General features: G+C 42.6%; 2 protein-coding genes across 3 annotated transcripts in view; one reads left to right on the top strand and one right to left on the bottom strand.

The window, feature by feature from the left end:
* Nucleotides 1-423: 423 nt before the first annotated feature.
* On the bottom strand, nt 424-15,952 carry riox1 (ribosomal oxygenase 1). Of its 2 annotated transcripts, none has more exons than XM_017695686.2 (15): nt 15,829-15,952; nt 14,473-14,598; nt 14,238-14,392; nt 13,433-13,532; nt 12,633-12,746; nt 8,689-8,795; nt 7,057-7,164; nt 6,128-6,162; nt 5,837-6,015; nt 5,340-5,444; nt 5,099-5,240; nt 4,265-4,385; nt 2,943-3,042; nt 2,688-2,774; nt 424-625 (listed from the first exon to the last, which is right to left on the bottom strand). In XM_017695686.2, exons 1-15 carry the CDS (start codon nt 15,892-15,894, stop codon nt 557-559), a joined length of 1,614 nt encoding a protein of 537 aa, XP_017551175.1. In that variant the 5' UTR covers nt 15,895-15,952; the 3' UTR covers nt 424-556. The 2 variants fall into 2 exon arrangements, with proteins under 2 accessions (XP_017551175.1, XP_017551174.1); XM_017695685.2 differs by having other exon boundaries at nt 14,473-14,613; nt 15,829-15,947.
* A 790-nt stretch (nt 15,953-16,742) lies between these two features.
* Nucleotides 16,743-19,040, top strand: part of extl3 (exostosin-like glycosyltransferase 3) — a 51,577-nt gene continuing 49,279 nt past the window's right edge. The window contains exon 1 of the mRNA XM_017695688.2: nt 16,743-16,971. The gene's annotated coding sequence lies outside the window, so the exon portion shown is untranslated. The remainder of the gene's footprint in view (nt 16,972-19,040) is intronic.

The raw sequence follows: 19,040 nt of genomic DNA, 5'->3' as shown, positions 1-19,040 counted from the left end.
TTTGGTGCTATATAGAACCATTCACAGCACATTCTCTATCAAAGTGAAGAACACTTATGATGCAAAGAACCCTTTAATCATGCAAAGGGGTCTTTGTGTTTATGGCTCCATATAGAACCATATTGTTAAACGTGAACTGTTATATAACGTTTTTACATGATGCATTATGGGCAGTGTAGTATAATAACAATACTGATGGACGGAAACACAAAAACAAAATCATTAAATGTGTCAAACTGATTAATCTGAGGGATGCACTGTTGTGCTACAGTCACGTTAAATTCTCGGTTTAGGGTAAAATGCCCCACGTTGTGATTTGATATCCATAATTGTATGTTTTGTCAAATGGCATCACAATGAAAACTCACACAAGCCTCCTGTCCATGTAAATCGTTTGCTAAAGATGTAGAGGTCAAACAGCCGTGCATCAAATATGCTGAATTTTATTCTTACATTCTTATTTCACTGAAATGGCAGTACTTTTTTTTCATAACAGAGAACAAGTTAGAACAGTTTTTTTTCTGATCACATTTCATTTATAGCCAACAAATGAACTTCATTTGGTCGTCAAAGGTTCAGACGTGTGGATTATTCCTTTCTCAAACAGCAATTCCGCCAATGATACCTGAAAAATAAGTGAAACTCGCATGACAAAGGAATAAATAATAAATAAATAATAAAAATAACCGTCAATCAATTACAATAATATTCAGTAACATGTGTGCTTGTTTTTTGCCCAAACAAAATTTTCAAACTGTATTCCAACATAAACAATACACCATCCCTTTTTGTGTTGTAACTCAGTATGTAGTTCCTCCAGATGTACTTATATATCTTTAGAAGTTATGAAATTTGAGATTTCAGAACGTGTTATTGTACTCCAAGGCTGGCTTTACATGGCGAAACTTTCATGCAACTAGTTGCATGCTGTTAGTTGCCTGCAACATTATTTCTGTTCAGCTTGACAGTTGATACAACACAGCCGCCGGAACCAAAGTGGTGAAGCGGGCATTTGACCCACCAGTTTTCAAAGATCTGTGGCAAGACCCCAATACTTCTTGAGTTCAGAATGTGGCAAAAACCTCCGCTTCCCCTAAACTGCATGAAGCGCTGACCAGCACAAACAGACAGAGTGAAACTCAGCGGCCGAGCCAATCAGAATCTCCATTTCAGCTGGGAGGCGCTTTCAGAGCTGCCTTGGTTGGTGTGCTTTAGTTCAGTTTAGACATGCAACTCCACCCGTATTGAAGTCTGCACCAAACACCTGAGCCACGCTAATTCATGAGGGAATTGAACAATAGAGCTCGTGACTGTCTGCACAACCTGCTGCTCATTTCGTTTCAGCACTGCGAGCTGCTGCAAATAAACAGAGACGAGCAATAAAATAATGACGAGTTCGATTTTGGCGCATGGACCACAGAGCGTGTTTTTAACCAATACTGCTGTCTGAGGCGGCACCTACTGAAGCAGCATCAAAACAAACACTGACACTGTTCATAATGAGGCTCAGAGGCGGGTAGAGGAGCCTAAACTAGCACTTAAGTAAAAGTATGGATACTTACATAAAATAACTACACAAGTAAAATTACTTTACCCAAAACAAGTGAGTATAAATACAAAATAAGCAGGTTGAAAATCTACTTTATTAACATAGGAACAGAAGACTGTGTTCTTCTGTTTGGGGTCTTTTGGTCTAAAATACAAACCTGAAAAAGTCAGACAAAGTCAATCACAGAGCAGTACAAATGCTCTAGTTACTACCCACCTCTGTATGGGTTTATAAATACGTGTCATTAGCATGAAATGAAAGGCAGTCGTAGCTAGTGGCCTAATTGCATTTCTTCACTGAGCTAGCCATTTATTTATTTTTAACCCCACCACTTTTGGAGGTATGGTGCCACCCCTGCTACATGTCACTCTCACTATAAAGCAGGAGTGCACCTCCGGTCCTGGAAAGCCAGAGTCCAACATGGTTTGGAGTTTTCCCTACTCAGACTCACCCTAGCCTGGCAATTAACAACTGTGCTGGACACCAGCCCTCCAGGACTGTGGTGCACCCCAAGGATGATATGTTCACATACACTATCCCAATATCTATAATATATACCAATATCTGTCATTTATCTGGCTGGCTTAGTATTATCTTTCTCTCTTTAGTACATTTGAATGTTTATCTATAGTTTGTACATTAAGCCTTTAAGAATGAATGTTTATGCAGCCAGTATGGTTATCCTGAACGTCCCACTCATCCTGACCTTATAATACAAGTTCAACATAGAAAGCATCTCTGTCTCCTCTTCTGTAATACTTTTCAACCTTTAGATCTTTAACAGTGGGTTAAAGAATAAACGTTGGCACAAGCAGCCGTTTATACAGCTGTTAACGCAGCCTGTTGCGGAACGGTTAGCTTTGAGAAACTCACGTTTGCTGTCATGGCTCAGAAACGGAGAAAATCTAAAATTACCAACCTTGACAGAGTCACAGAGGAATTCTCATTTTCAGCCACCTAATAATCCACCTCCTGTTTTATTTTTAATACACTGATCCGGTGAAATCAATTGGTTGTTAGTATGGCGCCATGTGGATGTGTAAAGGTGTGAATGTTTCACCATATAAAGCCAGCCTACAGAATCGCACGCGAGCTGAAGAGATTTACATCCCTAATTTGTGATGATGGAATGTGATACCTTGTCTTCTGCGGAGTCGCACGGTAAACTAGCCACTGCGACAAATTTTGGGTAATTGTGGATCAGGAACTCCACAGCGTCTGTGTGCTACAGAGGATAAAAATAAGAATAAAAGAATAAAAATCAACTTGACCAAAGCAACACTTGAACATTCCTTTCAATAACAACAACAATATATATATATATATATATATATATATATATACACACACACACACACACACACAAGTTCTCAAGCAAGATCACCGTGTTTACCTCTGCTTTAATCTCAATGCTCTTGGGTTCCTCTTTATGGTAAACTCTAGAGTTCTCCGTTGTGTAGTAAAGATGAACAGCCTCTCCATCACTGCACAGTCTACAGAGAGAGAACATCAGTGTTAAATATGTAAAAGTGATTCTTCCTTCAATCTGATAGTTGTTATTGTGCATTGGTGTAACTATTCAAATATACACATACACACAATCATTTTTGTGTTCTTTTCCTTAATCAAGTATTTTAATAAGTCATGTAGTTTGGAATTTTAATAGTAAAATAAGTTCTCTGCAGTATTGCACAGACTGGAGACACAAGCAGCTGACAATGAATCTAATGAAGAAGCCAAATGGTCACATGTAAGTGTAGCTGTATATATAAATAATAAAAGCACACACACACACACACACACACACACACACACACATTATCTAAGCCACTTATCCTCCTGTGTCGCAGGTGGTGCTGGAGTCTATTCCAGCAGTCATTGGACAGAAGGTAAGAAACACCATGGACAGGCCGCCTGCCATAGGGCAGACACACAGACAAATACATTCACACCTGGGGACAATTTAGCATGTTTAGTTAGCCTGACCTCATGTCTTAGGCCTATGGGAGGAAACCGACACAGAGAGGACAAAGGTCACCTGGCCAGGGAATCAAACCCAGGCCCCTCTTGCTGGAAAATTTGTTTAGTTATGCATGTTATTGTTCTGTAGATCGACTGATCTTACAATCTTCTAAAATAGAGGCATAACGATCCGCCAAATTTAGGACTGTTCAGTACGACATGCAACATTTGAGCATATGAGACTTGATGGTGGACACAGTGGAGCAGCACAGAAACACTAATATAGCTTTATATCATTCATATTCACACACACACACACACACACATATATATATATATATATATATATATATATATATATATATATATATGTGTGTGTGTGTGTGTGTGTGTGTGTATATATAACCAGCAATATATTATTATTATTAATGTTAAATATTTCAATATATTTGCATATCTGAACACCATTAGTAGCAAAAATGATCCAAATTGCTGCTACATCAAAATGTCATAGCATAATTACGCATGAGTCACTGTCATTTACTTTTCACGTAGCACTTTATTTGATCCAAGCTGCTTAGACAGGCAACTGATTTGTTTTGTTTCAGAATGTAAAATGTCAGTTTGGTTCATTAAAAAGAAACAAAATGTTATTTATATTGCAACTTTGGCTAATAAATAATAATGACCTGAAATGATGCAGGAATGAACTGAAATACACTGACAATAGTGTTTTGCGTGTTTTATACACACCTGGCAACTCCTGCCCGGATGAGTCTGATTTTGGTCTGACCCTTCATACGTACAGCCACATCCACAGCTTCTCCATCCTCCCACCGAGCAGACGCTCCATACACACTACTGCTTTTCTCCTCTACGACCCACACACACACACACACACACACACATTAGTGCTCATTTCACTTTCATATCCGAACATTACACTGAAGGTAAATTATATTACGCAAATGCCTGCTCTATAATTCATTTCTGAATTTCAAACACAGATAATCATCCTCCACCTAGGATACTGTAATGCACTGTTTATTGGATAATCTAAAAGCACAGCAACCAGAGTATCAAACACCAGAGACAGGAAACATTACACTTGTTTCAGCCTCACCACAACGGCCGCCTATTTCTTTAAAATGAATCTGAAATATATTTTACAGGTTTACTGGAGTAACATATTTCATTCTAGGATTTTTTTTTTAGGGAGGAATGAAATCGGGACACAGCTCCTGTTCAGGGCCCTATATTGTCCTTTCAATTGTGAGAGCTCCAAATCCCATCTTTTGTGTTGTATCTGCTAAAAGGCCCTGATTGGCCGCATTAAGCTTGTCGTGCTTGGAAAACGCTCTGGTGAATCAATAATGTTGAAAGGTTAAAGATTGGCCTTATTTTGACCAAAATAAATCATTTTTGTTGGATTACATGAATACCTACAGAAACCCTTTGGTCAGTGAAAAACACTCATTGGTCACAGACAATTTTTTATACTGCAGCCAATATCACAATAACAATTAACAAAGGATATCTTACAAAGCCTTAATAAATACAACAGTAAAGCAGTGTACAGCAGCTTACCTTCAGAAAGCGCAGGTGGAAGACAGTCATGGAGGAATTCTCTGGCTTTCTGATCCACAGCAGCGTCCACTGGAGCGTACGACATGAGCTTCTTTATCAAGCCCTCCACGTGGGACACAAATGTATCTCTGCGTGGATCCTCCTGTTCACAAACAAACACAATACATGTGTAAGCAGAATGCATATAATTGTCTTATTTCCCTCGATTTGATTCTGTCAATGAAATAAAAGGATGAGTCACCTTGTCAGAGTTCTGTACCCCCATGAAAGTGAGGTAATCAATCGGCAGACCCTTTCGAAACTCCACGTCTTCCTCCATCGCCATTTCCAAAGCTGCCGGCATGACCTGCCAATCAAACAGATAAACAACGCTGAGCTAAGTTCCACACAAAGTGATTACAGCATGCACTGCTCCAGATGCGGCGATAGACTCTACAGCGAGCATGAAGCAGAAGGTGAGCTGAAAGGCCCGGAGAATAAATTTGAGCTCTTAGCCGAAAGAGTAGAAACAACAAAAAAGCAGAAGCATGAAATTGCTTTTTACAGTCGTACGCAAAGGTTAGGCGCTTTTGACTTGATCATTTACTATGTGAAAATAAGTTAATGTGTCCTCTAGACAAAACGCACGTCTGCACATTATCTTACAATTTTTCCAATTATGTTTTACCAAAGACTTTAAAACTAGTTTCAGTTTTGGGCAGTTATTCTAATTTTGGCGCATCGCTGCTGAACACCCACCTTGAGGAGAAGGTCACCCCAGCTGTTCCTCTGGAAGGAGGAGATGGTGATGTGCAGCGAGTGAGCGTCGGGCAGACAGTCACCCTGGTGAATGAAACCTCTGGGTAAATACAGCAGGTCACCCGCTTCCAGAACAACGTCCAGTATGGGCTTCCCAATCTCTGCCTGACTGAAATTAGCTTGAAGCAACAAAACACAATATTAAAATAACAAAATAAATAAATGTAAATAAATGTGAACATCTATGCGCAACTCTACGTAACTAAAGAAGCACTGTGATATTTGACTTACGACTCGGCACGAGAGGCAAAGCTTCATCTTTGGACCTAAAAAACAGCAGAAACACTGCACCAGCTGTAACAGCATGTAGATTTTTCAACATCTTTCTAACAAGCTTCTTTATCAAGGTTTTCAAGATCAAGACTCAGTTTTGATACTATTAAAATATACTTTACACACTGAGGTCACCGTCACGGACAGCTGAATTTTCTTGCTTTTTTCGCAAATGAAAGAGTTTGATGCAGCATGTAAACAGTGGCTGTGTTTACATGCAATCTGACTGAATGATGGAGGTGTTTATACGCTCTCTCTACCCAACTGTCTGATGAAAATCCCCTTTTACATGCACACTAAAGTAACCCGATCCAAAACGACACGCATGTGTAGTCAAATTATTAACGGATTATCAGGCTGCAGGTAAACGTGGCCAACGTTAAAATGTCAATTATCGGTCAAATTATGCCTTGAATTCATTGTTTTTTCATGAAAAACGCACATTTACACATCTTTTAGATCTATTACACATCTATCCACCTATTCAGCCTACAGTAGTTGTTCTCCCTGAAGTTATAAGGAGTGGTCAGCCAATCAGAAAAGAGCTTATTTACATATACTTGCCTTAAGCACAATAAAAACAAGAAAAATGTAGGACTAAAGAAAATACTTTATCATTTAAATAAATCAAAACTACCTTAGGATGAAATGATTCCAAGAATCGTAGCAGCAGTGCTACTTATTTTCACTGTGACTTTTTAAACAGGTGTTAATGATATAAATGATTCAACTTGGAGACTATCATGATTATATTACTATTATTATTATTATTGAGACTGATTATGATTATCACTAGGCTATATACAGCTATATGTTATTAAAACAGCGACTGTCCCATCCCTACCTCATTGGTGTTGTAAGTGTGTGGGATTTATCTGGTGACTCACCGTGGGTTATACACTCTCCAGTGTTTCTTCCCTTCTAACTGCACAATAAATGCTTCTATATCATCATAATGAGGAGCAAAGCCTTGTGTTCCTGCTGGAGTCAGATACCTGCACACATATAAGACCGAATTAAAGACAATAACAGACAATGACTGATATTTGAAATGTAATGCTCTGCAGTGCAGCTTAATGTCAGACATACAATATAACCGCCCAATCCATTGTGCTTTAAATGAGGTTAGTGAGTGTGAACGGGGAATTCCATCAATTAAAAAAAGTATCCAAAATTCACTTTATGAGGTGTAAACAAAGTCATTCAGAGTGGTCTGATGTGAAATGGTTCACTGTAGATAAAATGACTGCTTTCTTTAGAATGGTGGTGATAGGAACCAGGGGTTGCCATGACTACAACACAAATATTTAATTAACCTGGCAAAATAACCAGTGAACCAACACACACACACACAATATATAATTTATTTATTTATATTTATATTAAGTGACACTTTTTAATCCAACAAATGGGGAAATTTCACCTCCGCATTTTAACCCATCCGTGAAGTGAAACACCACATACACTCTAGTGAGCGCACACACACTATGGGGCAATGAGCACACTTGCCCAGCAGAGCGGTGGGCAGCCCAATCCCCAGCACCCGGGGAGCAATTAGGGGTTGGGTGTCTTGCTCAAGGACACCTCAGTCATGGACTGTCAGCTGAGGGGTTCGAACCAGCAACCTTCCAGTCACAGGACCAGCTCCCTAACCTCCAGCCCACAATTGCCCCAATATATATATATATATATATATATATATATATATATATATATATATATATATATATATATATATATATATATGTGTGTGTGTGTGTGTGTGTGTGTGTGTGTATATATGTACATACATACATACATACATACACACACACATTTTTATATGTATATAAAATTCCATATAATAACCTACATACATATATAACATTGAGGGTAAAACAGTAAAAAACCAGGAAAACTGTTTTCTTTTCTATCTGCCTTACAACGTCCCGCATGTACCCCTCAGCCACTAACAAACTGAGGCCAAGACCCTCTTAAAACTACGGCAGTAACACTTTTCTGTGAGGGAGCTTTTAGAGGCACTTAGCTCTTCAGATGTCTGGTCATCACCACCACTGTAAACAATTCAGACCCTACACTGTTACAAATAAGCATTTTTCATTCAGCAAGGTACAAAGAATATAAATGTTCCCTCAAAGGTACAACAGCAGTTTTAAGGTCCAACTGTGAACCTTAAGTAAGTTTTTTCCAGGTGTATGCATTTGTACCTTTTTTTAAAATAATCTAATCTCTTAAATCAGAAGAATAAAATAAAAAGCCTGGGGATGAGACCGGATGTGTGTGGAGTCAATACAACTTAGAAAACAGAATTTCAATGGATTATGGTACAATTATGGTCCTTGACTTAAAGTACTGAGATGTACCCTTGATGTTCCCACCCCAGTGACGGTTTAGTACCTTTTTCTGAGAGTAGAACAGAGCATTTCACATCAAACCTCTCTGGATGAGTTTACATCTTAATCTAATTATGCACAAATTTTGAAAAATTTGTGGAGATTCCCTTCTGCATATTCTCTTACACATTGGCTCCTGCCATGCTCCCGAACTTCTCCTGCAGGATGGACAGAACGTTCCATACAGTGGAAGAGAAAGCCTGAGGGTTCAGCATGCGGAGAGAGCATCCACTCTGAGAAACCAAGAAACGCTGTCATATGACTGCTGTCGGGGGAAAATCTCAATTTTTGACATCATTTGAAAATGCACATTTTCCTTTATACTGTGTGTCAATTTCATGATGAATGAACCAAAATAAATGTACCAAAATTACTGCATAGCAATGACAGAAAAACATAATTGCTCCTGCTACTCTAAATGAACTTCTCCCTTATTATGAACCATCACGCTGACTTGGATCACAAGGTGCTGGTTTACTACTACTACCTAGAATTAACAAAGTTACATCAGGGAGAGAGTCTTCTCATACAAAGCTTTGGAATAATCTTCCAGTCAGTGTTTAGGACTCAGACACAGCCTCAGTCTCTAAGTCTGGGCTAAAAACTTACTTGCTCAGTCAAGCCTCTGGTAATTAGTTCTTCCTGTTATATAAAAGGTGCAGATCTGGGGATTCATGGTCATAGAGTATTATGGTAAAGCGGGAGTGTTGGTGTCGTCGCCCGGCTGCTCTCTCGCACTCACTCAGGTTTGTTGACAGTGGAGCAGAGGGGCGCTGACATCTCAGGCAGCCCTCATGTCTCTGTTACCTTTCTGGCTCTCCCTCTTAGTGAGGCTGTAATAGACCAGCCGGAGTCTCTGCTGCACTCCGTTAACCCTGTACGCTGTAATCAGTCTCTCTTTACAGAACTAACCATCTGTATGTTTTCTTTCTCTTTGCTGAGTTTAACAGCTGCCCGTCCTGTGTGGTCTGAGGCTGTTGCTTGATTCGCTCTGATCGGGTACCCACTGCTCACCCATCTCCTGGACCAGTTTGACCACCATGCAGCTTTCAGCTGTACCTCACTTTCATGAACTGACCCAGCTTTTCCCTTTTCTGTATGTTATACTTTTACTGATGATCAAGCCTCTCTGTTGTTTTTTGTTTTGTTATGAATGCTATCCGGTGTCTCTCACACACACACACACACACACACACACACACACACACACATATAGATAGATATATATATATATATATATATATATATATATATATATATATATATATATATATATATAGCTGTTGGAAGAAAACCTCGTATCTCCAAAATTATAATTTTACAAGAGAAAGAAAAAACATACTGTAGTTTTAATGCAAGTCAATGGAACCAGACATCTTGCCAGGTCATTTTGGGCTGTTTCTTTTGCTCCATTCATCATGAAATTTACACACAATGAAAAGAACAACAGGTCCTTCGAAATTATGTGAAAAACTGAAAATTGACAAAAATGGAGATATGAGGTTTTATATATATATATATATATATATATATATATATATATATATATATATATATATATATATATATATGTCACAAATGAACTTGATATGACTTTTTGATGGAGAACATTAAAGTGAATTTTACATTTAACACATTCATTCACGGCGATCTCGGCTCTGTAATAAAAGGAGCTGAAAGAGTTTTTCTCTCGCTCTCTAATTCTGCTCCAAACATGCTCTTTACACACGCTGTCCTCAGCATCTCACTACAGCCTTTACAACAGGAGATGCCTTCCAGTAATTAGTGTGCGTTCCAAACAGACTCCTGAGGTTTCCCAGCATAGAACCACAATCCTAAAATATCAGCCCTCCGTCTGCTTCGACCGTTCTTACAAATCACGCTTAAAACTGCTGGCAGGGAAAGAAACGAGTGTATTTGAGATTACATGAATAGCCAATGTGACTGAAAACCTGTTCATGATGTAGTTTGATTGTGAGCAAAATTAAGAGTTTAAAAATGATCTGGTTCACAAATAGACACCAAGCTGCAAAAAATGTCTGAATTTGGTTTTTTTTTTTGTTGTTTTTTTTTTTGTAGTGAGGTCAGGAAAACTAGTACATTTACATGCATTCCGCTACTGAGTGCCATCCACCAGACCATCCACCGTTCATGTTGTTTCAAGGCGTTATAAGAAGCATTTCAACTTGGACTGCATTGTGAGGGTTATAAAACATGGATCAGCCCATCAGAACAGAAAACACTTGCATAGATCACTCTTAAAGGCACAGTAACACAAACTGCCTGTCTGTTGTCGTTCTCTCACTCCATGCCTACATGCAGCCTAATGATCCTTTAATAATCCAACTAATGGCTCCATCGGAATAGAACACATCCATATATTGGAATAGTCTAGTCTGATTGAGGCCATTCACAATACAAATTCAATCTGAACGAGGTGGGTAATCCCGTAAATAAATAAGTAGAATAATATCATCCCTGCAAATGCCTGTATCTGATTACATTCCCAATCAGAAAGTTTAAGTATGTTCTGTGCATCTGCGTTGGGTCGTAGAGAAAGCTTAAACTGGTCTGCAGAGGAGACGAAGTTAATGCTCTGAGCTTTAAAAGCCGGCGGTGGAACGGGCCTCCATCGTACAAGTCTCGGATCACGCCGTGTTCCTCTCATCCTCCTTTAATAAATACACGTGAAGTATGTTTTCCTGAGTCTGACTTCATTTTAAAGGAATTAAAACACAAGCACCGCTCACTGCTGCTCATCTCTGACTCTGACTGGACTCACGTGATGCTTGTTGTCATGGCAGCGTCCACACTAAGTGGTTCTCTGCACACGTGTCTTAGTTTGAACCAGATCACTTGTAGTTTGAGCGACTGATGAAAAAGAGAGATTTTCATCAGATTGTTGGGTAGAGTGAGCATAAACACCTCAGTGTTAATCTGTAACCAGAATAACCAGAATATATTAAATCAGATTGGCAGAAATCTTTGCAGCTATTATCTGAGACATCCACACTTGCTGCTTGCACGCTGTGCTCGTTGGCTTGTTGCGATGGAGACCTGCCTGATGACGAGTGCAGCATACTGAGCGACTGACAGAGTCAGAATCAGTTAACATCAGCGGAAGCTGGATGATGAGATGGCTGGCTTCATTTATAAAACAATGTCATCATTATCCATAATTCAGGTTGACAAGCTCAAAATGAGCCCCAAGACTGTTTGGCCTGTGAAGTCTGCAGTTGGAGCCTAACACTGTGGCTTCTTCATTAGGATGCAGTGCAAAAGGAACAGAAACTACAGGCCATTAATTAGATACAATAATGTATACAGAAATAGCACGGTTAATGGCCAGGCATGTGTGTTCTAAGTACACGCCATGTAAAGCATCTTTTATGGGTATGGAAAGTCCTTACAGCAACTAATACACTGCGAAGTGCATTAATACACCTTGCAAGTGAAAAAGTCACCATATAACTAGGCAATAAATAAACCAACTCTAGTTACGGGACCGTTAGAAGAATATTCTTCCATTGATAATGGTTCAAGGGGCGGCACGATGGCGTGGTGGGTAGTGCTATCGCCTCACAGCGAGGAGGGCCTGGGTTCGATTCCCCGGCCGGGCGGCCAGGGTCCTCTCTGTGTGGAGTTTGCATGTTCTCCCCGTGTCTGCGTGGGTGTCCTCCGGGTTCTCCGGTTTCCTCCCACAGTCCAAAGACATGCAGTCAAGCCAATTGGACATGCTAAATTGCCCCTAGGTGTGAGTGTGTGAGTGACTGTCTGCCCTGCGATGGACTGGCGACCAGTCCAGGGTGTATCCTGCCTTCCGCCCGAAGACTGCTGGGATAGGCTCCAGCATCCCCCCGCAACCCTGACGGAGAAGCGGCTTAGAAAATGGATGGATGGATGGATGGATGATAATGGTTCATATTTTATGTCATTAACTTATTGAATACGCTTGTAATATTCGTTAAACAATGTCACAATGGAAACGTTAGACATGCTGTTCACATCCAAGACGATTTCATTCACCAAGAGATTGTTTTCTGCCATGTAATTCAGGTTCAGTACGGTACCTCATAGAAATCCCACACTGTGTACGGCAGAGCCCTTCCAGGAGGATTGTGTGTCTCTCTTTTGCCGTTTGTGTAGCTCGTCACATCAAGGTTGACTCCATACTGGACATCATCCTGCAGGTCAACATACAGATGTAACTACTGATAACCAACATTTTTCCAATTTAAACAATCACCGCCAATGTTTACATACTCTTTAATATTAAATAAAGTGACTGAATTAGGGGGGGCTCCTGAGTGGCGCACCCGTCTAAGCGTTGACAATATCATCAGGAGATCGGGAGTTCGATCCCTGGTGATGCCACAGCCATCCGTAACCGGGAGTCCTAGAGAGCACAACTGGCCTCGCTCTCTCTGGGTGGGTAGGATGACCCTCATCACTCAACGAGATACTAAGTCAGTGCAGGTGTCTGTTAGCTGATGTAACAGATCTGGCGGTTGGCGCTTTCCTCCGAGTGCGTTCGGCTGTCCAATGACGTTGCGTGAGCAGCAATTTGAAAAGATGCGGTTTCACGGGTCTCTGAGGAAGCCTGTGCTGGCCTTCCCCCTCCTAACCTTGATAGTATTGTGCGATTGGGGGAGTCCTAATTAGCAGGTGGAATTGGAAGTGACTAATTTGGGGAGAAAATTGGGTAAAAATCCCCCCCAAAAAAAAAGTAACTGAAATTAAACAGAATTAAAATCCTATCCAGTCAGAATCAGAAGAACCTACTAATCCACTGACATATATTTGTGAATCCTATTATTTTCTCAATCTCAATTTAGCATCAAACACACTCGCTACACACAGACCCACTTACAGTTCTTAAAATGCGATCAAACTCAGCTGTTGAGAAAAGTCCCTGGTAATAGTCTGGATTCTGGCGTCTGATCAACAGCGGCTTCTTCTCCCAACAGTCTCTACGATAGAAAAGGTTGATATTACATCTCACATTATTATTCGTTTATCATTCCACACAAAACTCTTAGCTAGTCGGGTAACTTATGTTTATTAAGATTAAGTGACTCTTATTAGTCCCACAATGGGGAAATTTCACCTCCGCATTTCACCCATCCGTGCAGTGAAACAACACATACAGTCGAGTGAGTACACACACACTAGGGGGCAGTGAGCACACTTGGCCAGAGCGGTGGGCAGCCCAATCCGCAGCGCCCGGGGAGCAGTTGAGGGTTAGGTGTCTTGCTCAAGGACACGTCAGTCATGTGCTGTTGGCTCTGGAGATCGAACCGGCGACCTTCTGGTCACGAGGCCAGTTCCCTAACCTCCAGCCCACGACTGCCCCAAATATATACATATATACACATACACACACACACACACACATATATATATATATTTGCTGTCGGAAGAAAACCTTGTATCCCCATTTTGTATCTCGTATCTCGTTTTTTTAAATAATTTGTAAGTAACAGTTGTCCTTTACATTGCGTGTACATTTCATGATGAATGGACCGAAAGAAACGGCCCAAAATGATGTGGAAAAAATTCTGGTTCCATTGACTTACACTGAAAGTAAAGTAGGTTTTTTCCTTCTCCTGTAAAGTCACCGTTTTGGAGATACGAGGTTTTCGATGTAGATATATATAACACAAGCAGCGTCGTACCTAAAGAAGGTTTTGTCTTGATTTGGACAGATCAGCCACTGAAACAGCCGGCTGGCTCTCTCCCTGCTGTTGTTGACTTTCGTCAGGTCGGTGAGGAGCGCGTGAAGCACCTCAGCACCCACTCCTCCAGTCCCGTTTGATGGACACTGCTGTCTCTGTAAGGCATTGACATCAACAGGTTTCGTTTCCAGAGCACTTCTGAGAGCCCAAAGCTTGCAGAGTTACAAACACTTACGTCGCTACTTCGCTCCTGGTTCTCCTGCTCCATCATCTTTTTGTCCACGGGGCCCTTTTTCATCTTTTTTTTCTTGGCCGTCACAGCCGGTGCTGCGCCATTCTCCTTTCTTTTCTTCTTCTTGACCTGCGGAGCAGAAACCTGCAAATAAAAGCCCTCAAACTGATTCAGACTCCTGATAAAGGCTGTGACACAGAAGCTGAATAACTGAAGCAAGATCAGCACCTCCAAAGCGCCTTCCATGCCGATTCAGCGCTTCTGCACTATTTCTCTACTTAGATTCATCCCGATCAACAAATATGTAAACACACTAATACTGAGATCATAATTAATAACTACAATCTATAATAATGAATAACTACAAATATTAAAAACACCGAACTCGACTTGCAGAAGCAGAAAACGTGAAGTGGACGCTGGCTGTAGACTTTAAAGGCACACTCTTCAGAAGAAGGCTCTTTAGTAACGGCAATGGTTCCTTTTAGAACCTTTTCATGCTTAAATGGTTCTTTGCGTGGTGTTCCTCAGACTGATGGAGAAGGCGTTATGGTTCTAGATAACACCAAACCAGTTTCTTGTTTTATTATACAAGCTTGACATCATCACAACAGCAGAGCCATTTTTGGTGCTATCTAGAACCTTTTTTTTTTAAAGGCCTATTTGGACCCAATTATGACTCTCAATCACTCTGAAGCACCAGGTCACCACGCAAAGAACCACTTGTGCGTGAACGGGTGCCATATAGGGCTCATGGTTCTAAACAGAACCCTTTCCCTGTACTGAAGAAGCACTGAGGAACCACGTGGGAACAGTTCGTGCTTCCCTTGAAATGTTAATGATATTTTTACTGTTATGAAAATTAGTGAGAAAATTAATGCCTTTTTTTTTAATCAGATTCGTTTTAGTCATTAGATTTCAGGCCCTAATCCTCTTTGTGTTTAGTTTGTTGTGCTGCTGGACTGCTTTTTCCACTTTTTGGGTTTTTTTTATTTGATTTTAGACCGAAATGATGCAGAAAGAGAAGAACAGACACACTTGTTTACATGCTGGGGGGGGGGGGGGGGGCGGTTATGCGAGTTGTTGCTGTTTTTTGGGGGTTTTTTCACTCTTTTCTGAACTTTTCTGAACTTTTGTGACTCTCACACTCATCACTACATTAAACGAGCCCCCGTCCTCCCCCCGTCCTCCTCCAGCCTCCCCCAGCCTGCCGTCCTGCCGTCTAGTGAAGTCACAGCGACGGCTAGCTCGGCTCGCCTGGATAAAGACCAGCCACAAGTCCCGCACCGAGTCGTTCACACCTTACAACCCCAACCATCAGATTACAGGTCGTTTAACCTGTGTTAAACCCGTAAATACCTGCGTCTGTTCAGACTGTTTCGCGGCTGTTTTATAGAAAGCGAACGCCGACATGTTTCTCTTCATGTTGCCATTAGCACCAGCACGGGCAGAAGGGACTGAGGTTGCCAGAGAGCGCTAACTAATTCCCCCTGCGGGATTGGTCCTCCTCTGCCTCGCAGGTTTGCAGTTTGGAAGCAAAGATCGTTCATTCCTGTGTGTGGTTTTTGAGTTGTGCACACACAGATATATATATATATATATATATATATATATATATATATATATATATATATATATATATATATATATATATATATATATATTAATTGATGTCTCAATATTTTTTTATTTATTGTAATGGGTGCCTTTTCCCCTTCAGTGACGTAGTTAAACCTCCTGCCGCAAAAGCAAGAAAGCGCGTGAACAAGCGACGCTGCTCTAATCATCCATCCATCCATAAGCCGCTCCTCCTCCAGGGTCGCGGGTTCTGATCATCTGAGGCCCAAATGATGTATTTAATTTTCCACTGGGGTCCAGAAGATCCCAGTGACGTCACTGGTCCTGAAAATAATAATCCCCCCCAAATGAGGGATTCGCCGCGCAAACATGGCAACACCGGCGGTGATTTGCTCTACGCGTGTCGGAGCCTGAGCTGCACCGGTACTGCCGCCCGCAGTACTGGAGCGCGACCAGCGGGCGACTTTAGATCCAGAGCGCGCCAGAATGATTTTTTTACTTTACTTTACTTTCCTCCAAACAGAACACGCGGAGAAAGTACCGTGTCGCATAAAAGACTAAATTAAAGTCATGTCAGTCCTGACACGCGCTGATCGGGCTTTGGCTGTCGATGTGTTCGGACTGGCGGCCGCCAGGTGGCGGTAGTGCTCTGTATCGCAAAGCAACCAATGCAAACAGTGGCTGTTCCCAGCATGCACCACCGCCAGTAGTGTTTGCGGAGCTGGGGGTAACAATGCAGCGCTGATTCGGGCCGATTAGACTCCCAGTGTAGCCCACAGGAGGTGGAAGAGCGCGGGTTTGAAGATTCGGTGTGCCAGTCGTGCCACATGCCGCCTGCGCCAGTGATCTGTGGCTGGTGTTGAGGGGTTTAGGATCGGATCCGCCGCCGCAGCTGCAGAGCCCCGCGCAGACGCGTCGCTCCGGGTAAGGAGCGCGGTTAACAGACCTCCTCGGCTCGGCTAGCTGGGTTAGCTGGGTTAGCTGGCTGTGCTAGTCGCGGCTACATTAATGTCCGCGGGTTTGGCGTCTTGCGCCGCCTGTATCCGATCACTCTGATCAGCCTGATCGATCAGCGCCCCGGTCTGATACGGTCAGCGGCGGTTTGTTTAAGCGCGGTGTTTAATGATCAGACTCGGCTCTGCTCAACTTCTCAGTCTGTCTTCTGTCTCTGTCAGTCGGTCTGTCTGTCGGTCAGTCTGTCGGTCTGTCTGTCTCTGTCGGTCTGTTTGTCGGTGTGTCGGTCTGTCTTTCGGTCTGTCTGTTGGTGTGTCTCTGTCTGTCAGTGTGTCTGTCTCTGTCTGTCTGTTTGTCGGTCGGTCGGTCTGTTTGTCTCTGTCGGTCGGTCGGTCTTTCGGTCTGTCTGTCAGTGTGTCTGTCTCTGTCGGTCTGTTTGTCTCTGTCGGTCGGTCTGTTTGTCTCTGTCGGTTGGTCTGTTTGTCAGTGTGTCGGTCTGTTTGTCGGTCTGTCTGTCTCTGTCGGTCAGTCTGTCTGTCGGTTTGTCAGTCTGTCGGTGTGTCTGTCTCTGTCTGTCGGTGTGTCTCTCTGTCGGTCTGTCGGTATGTCTGTCTCTGTCTGTCAGTGTGTCTCTCTGTCGGTCGGTCTGTCTGTCTTTCGGTCTGTCTGTCGGTGTGTTTGTCTCTGTCTGTCGGTGTGTCTGTCTCTGTCTGTTTGTCGGTCGGTCTGTTTGTGTCTGTCGGTGTGTCTGTCTCTGTCTGTCGGTGTGTTTGTCTCTGTCGGTGTGTTTGTCGGTCTGTCTGTTTGTCGGCCTGTCTGTCTCAGTCGGTCTGTCTGTCTCTGTCTGCCTGTCTGTCTGTCTGTCTGTTCTTGTATTTTATAGCTTAGTATATTTTGCTCTCAAGCGGAAAGCATCTGAAAATAACAAGAATGACGACAATATCTAAAACTGATGACTGAGTTTTAGATACTGTGTTCAGTGCTGAGCGTTCAGTGCTGAGCGTTCATTGTTGAGGGTTGAGCATTCAGTGTTGAGTGCTGAGGGTTGAGCGTTCAGTGCTGGCGGTTGAGTTATGAGGGTTGAGCGTTCAGTGCTGGCGGTTGAGTTATGAGGGTTGAGCATTCAGTGTTGAGTTATGAGGGTTGAGCATTCAGTGCTGGGGGTTGAGTTATGAGGGTTGGGCGTTCAGTGCTGGGGGTTGAGTTATGAGGGTTGGGCGTTCAGTGCTGGGGGTTGAGTTATGAGGGTTGGGCGTTCAGTGCTGGGGGTTGAGTTATGAGGGTTGGGCGTTCAGTGCTGGGGGTTGAGTTATGAGGGTTGGGCGTTCAGTGCTGGGGGTTGAGTTATGAGGGTTGGGCGTTCAGTGCTGGGGGTTGAGTTATGAGGGTTGGGCGTTCAGTGCTGGGGGTTGAGTTATGAGGGTTGGGCGTTCAGTGCTGGGGGTTGAGTTATGAGGGTTGGGCGTTCAGTGCTGGGGGTTGAGTTATGAGGGTTGGGCGTTCAGTGCTGGGGGTTGAGTGATGAGGGTTGGGCGTTCAGTGCTGGGGGTTGAGTGATGAGGGTTGGGCGTTCAGTGCTGGGGGTTGAGTGATGAGGGTTGGGCGTTCAGTGCTGGGGGTTGAGTGATGAGGGTTGGGCGTTCAGTGCTGGGGGTTGAGTGATGAGGGTTGGGCGTTCAGTGCTGGGGGTTGAGTTATGAGGGTTGGGCGTTCAGTGCTGGGGGTTGAGCGCTGAGTGTTCAGGGGGGCGTAAAGGTCATTGTGCCAGAGCTGCGGGTTCAACTGAACCTGTTTAACAGGACAGGACCGTGCTGACACCTTCAGCTGGGAGGCAAATTTGATACAAATGAGGGCACAGATCTGTAAAATATGTGAGGAATTTTGATGTCCGTGTTTCACAGTGGAGCTTTTCTTTTTGATGACCTGTTAAGAGGTAGCGAGCTCTGCACGGCTCTCATAGTATAAAAGTGAAGACGTTTGCCCTTTGAAAGCTGTTACTTCAGTGTCAGAGGTGTAATCACATCAGTGGGCAGGAGATT

This window comes from Pygocentrus nattereri, chromosome 4 (assembly GCF_015220715.1).
Source record: "Pygocentrus nattereri isolate fPygNat1 chromosome 4, fPygNat1.pri, whole genome shotgun sequence".
NCBI classification, from domain to species: domain Eukaryota; kingdom Metazoa; phylum Chordata; class Actinopteri; order Characiformes; family Serrasalmidae; genus Pygocentrus; species Pygocentrus nattereri.
This window is presented reverse-complemented; position numbering and strand designations above follow the sequence as displayed.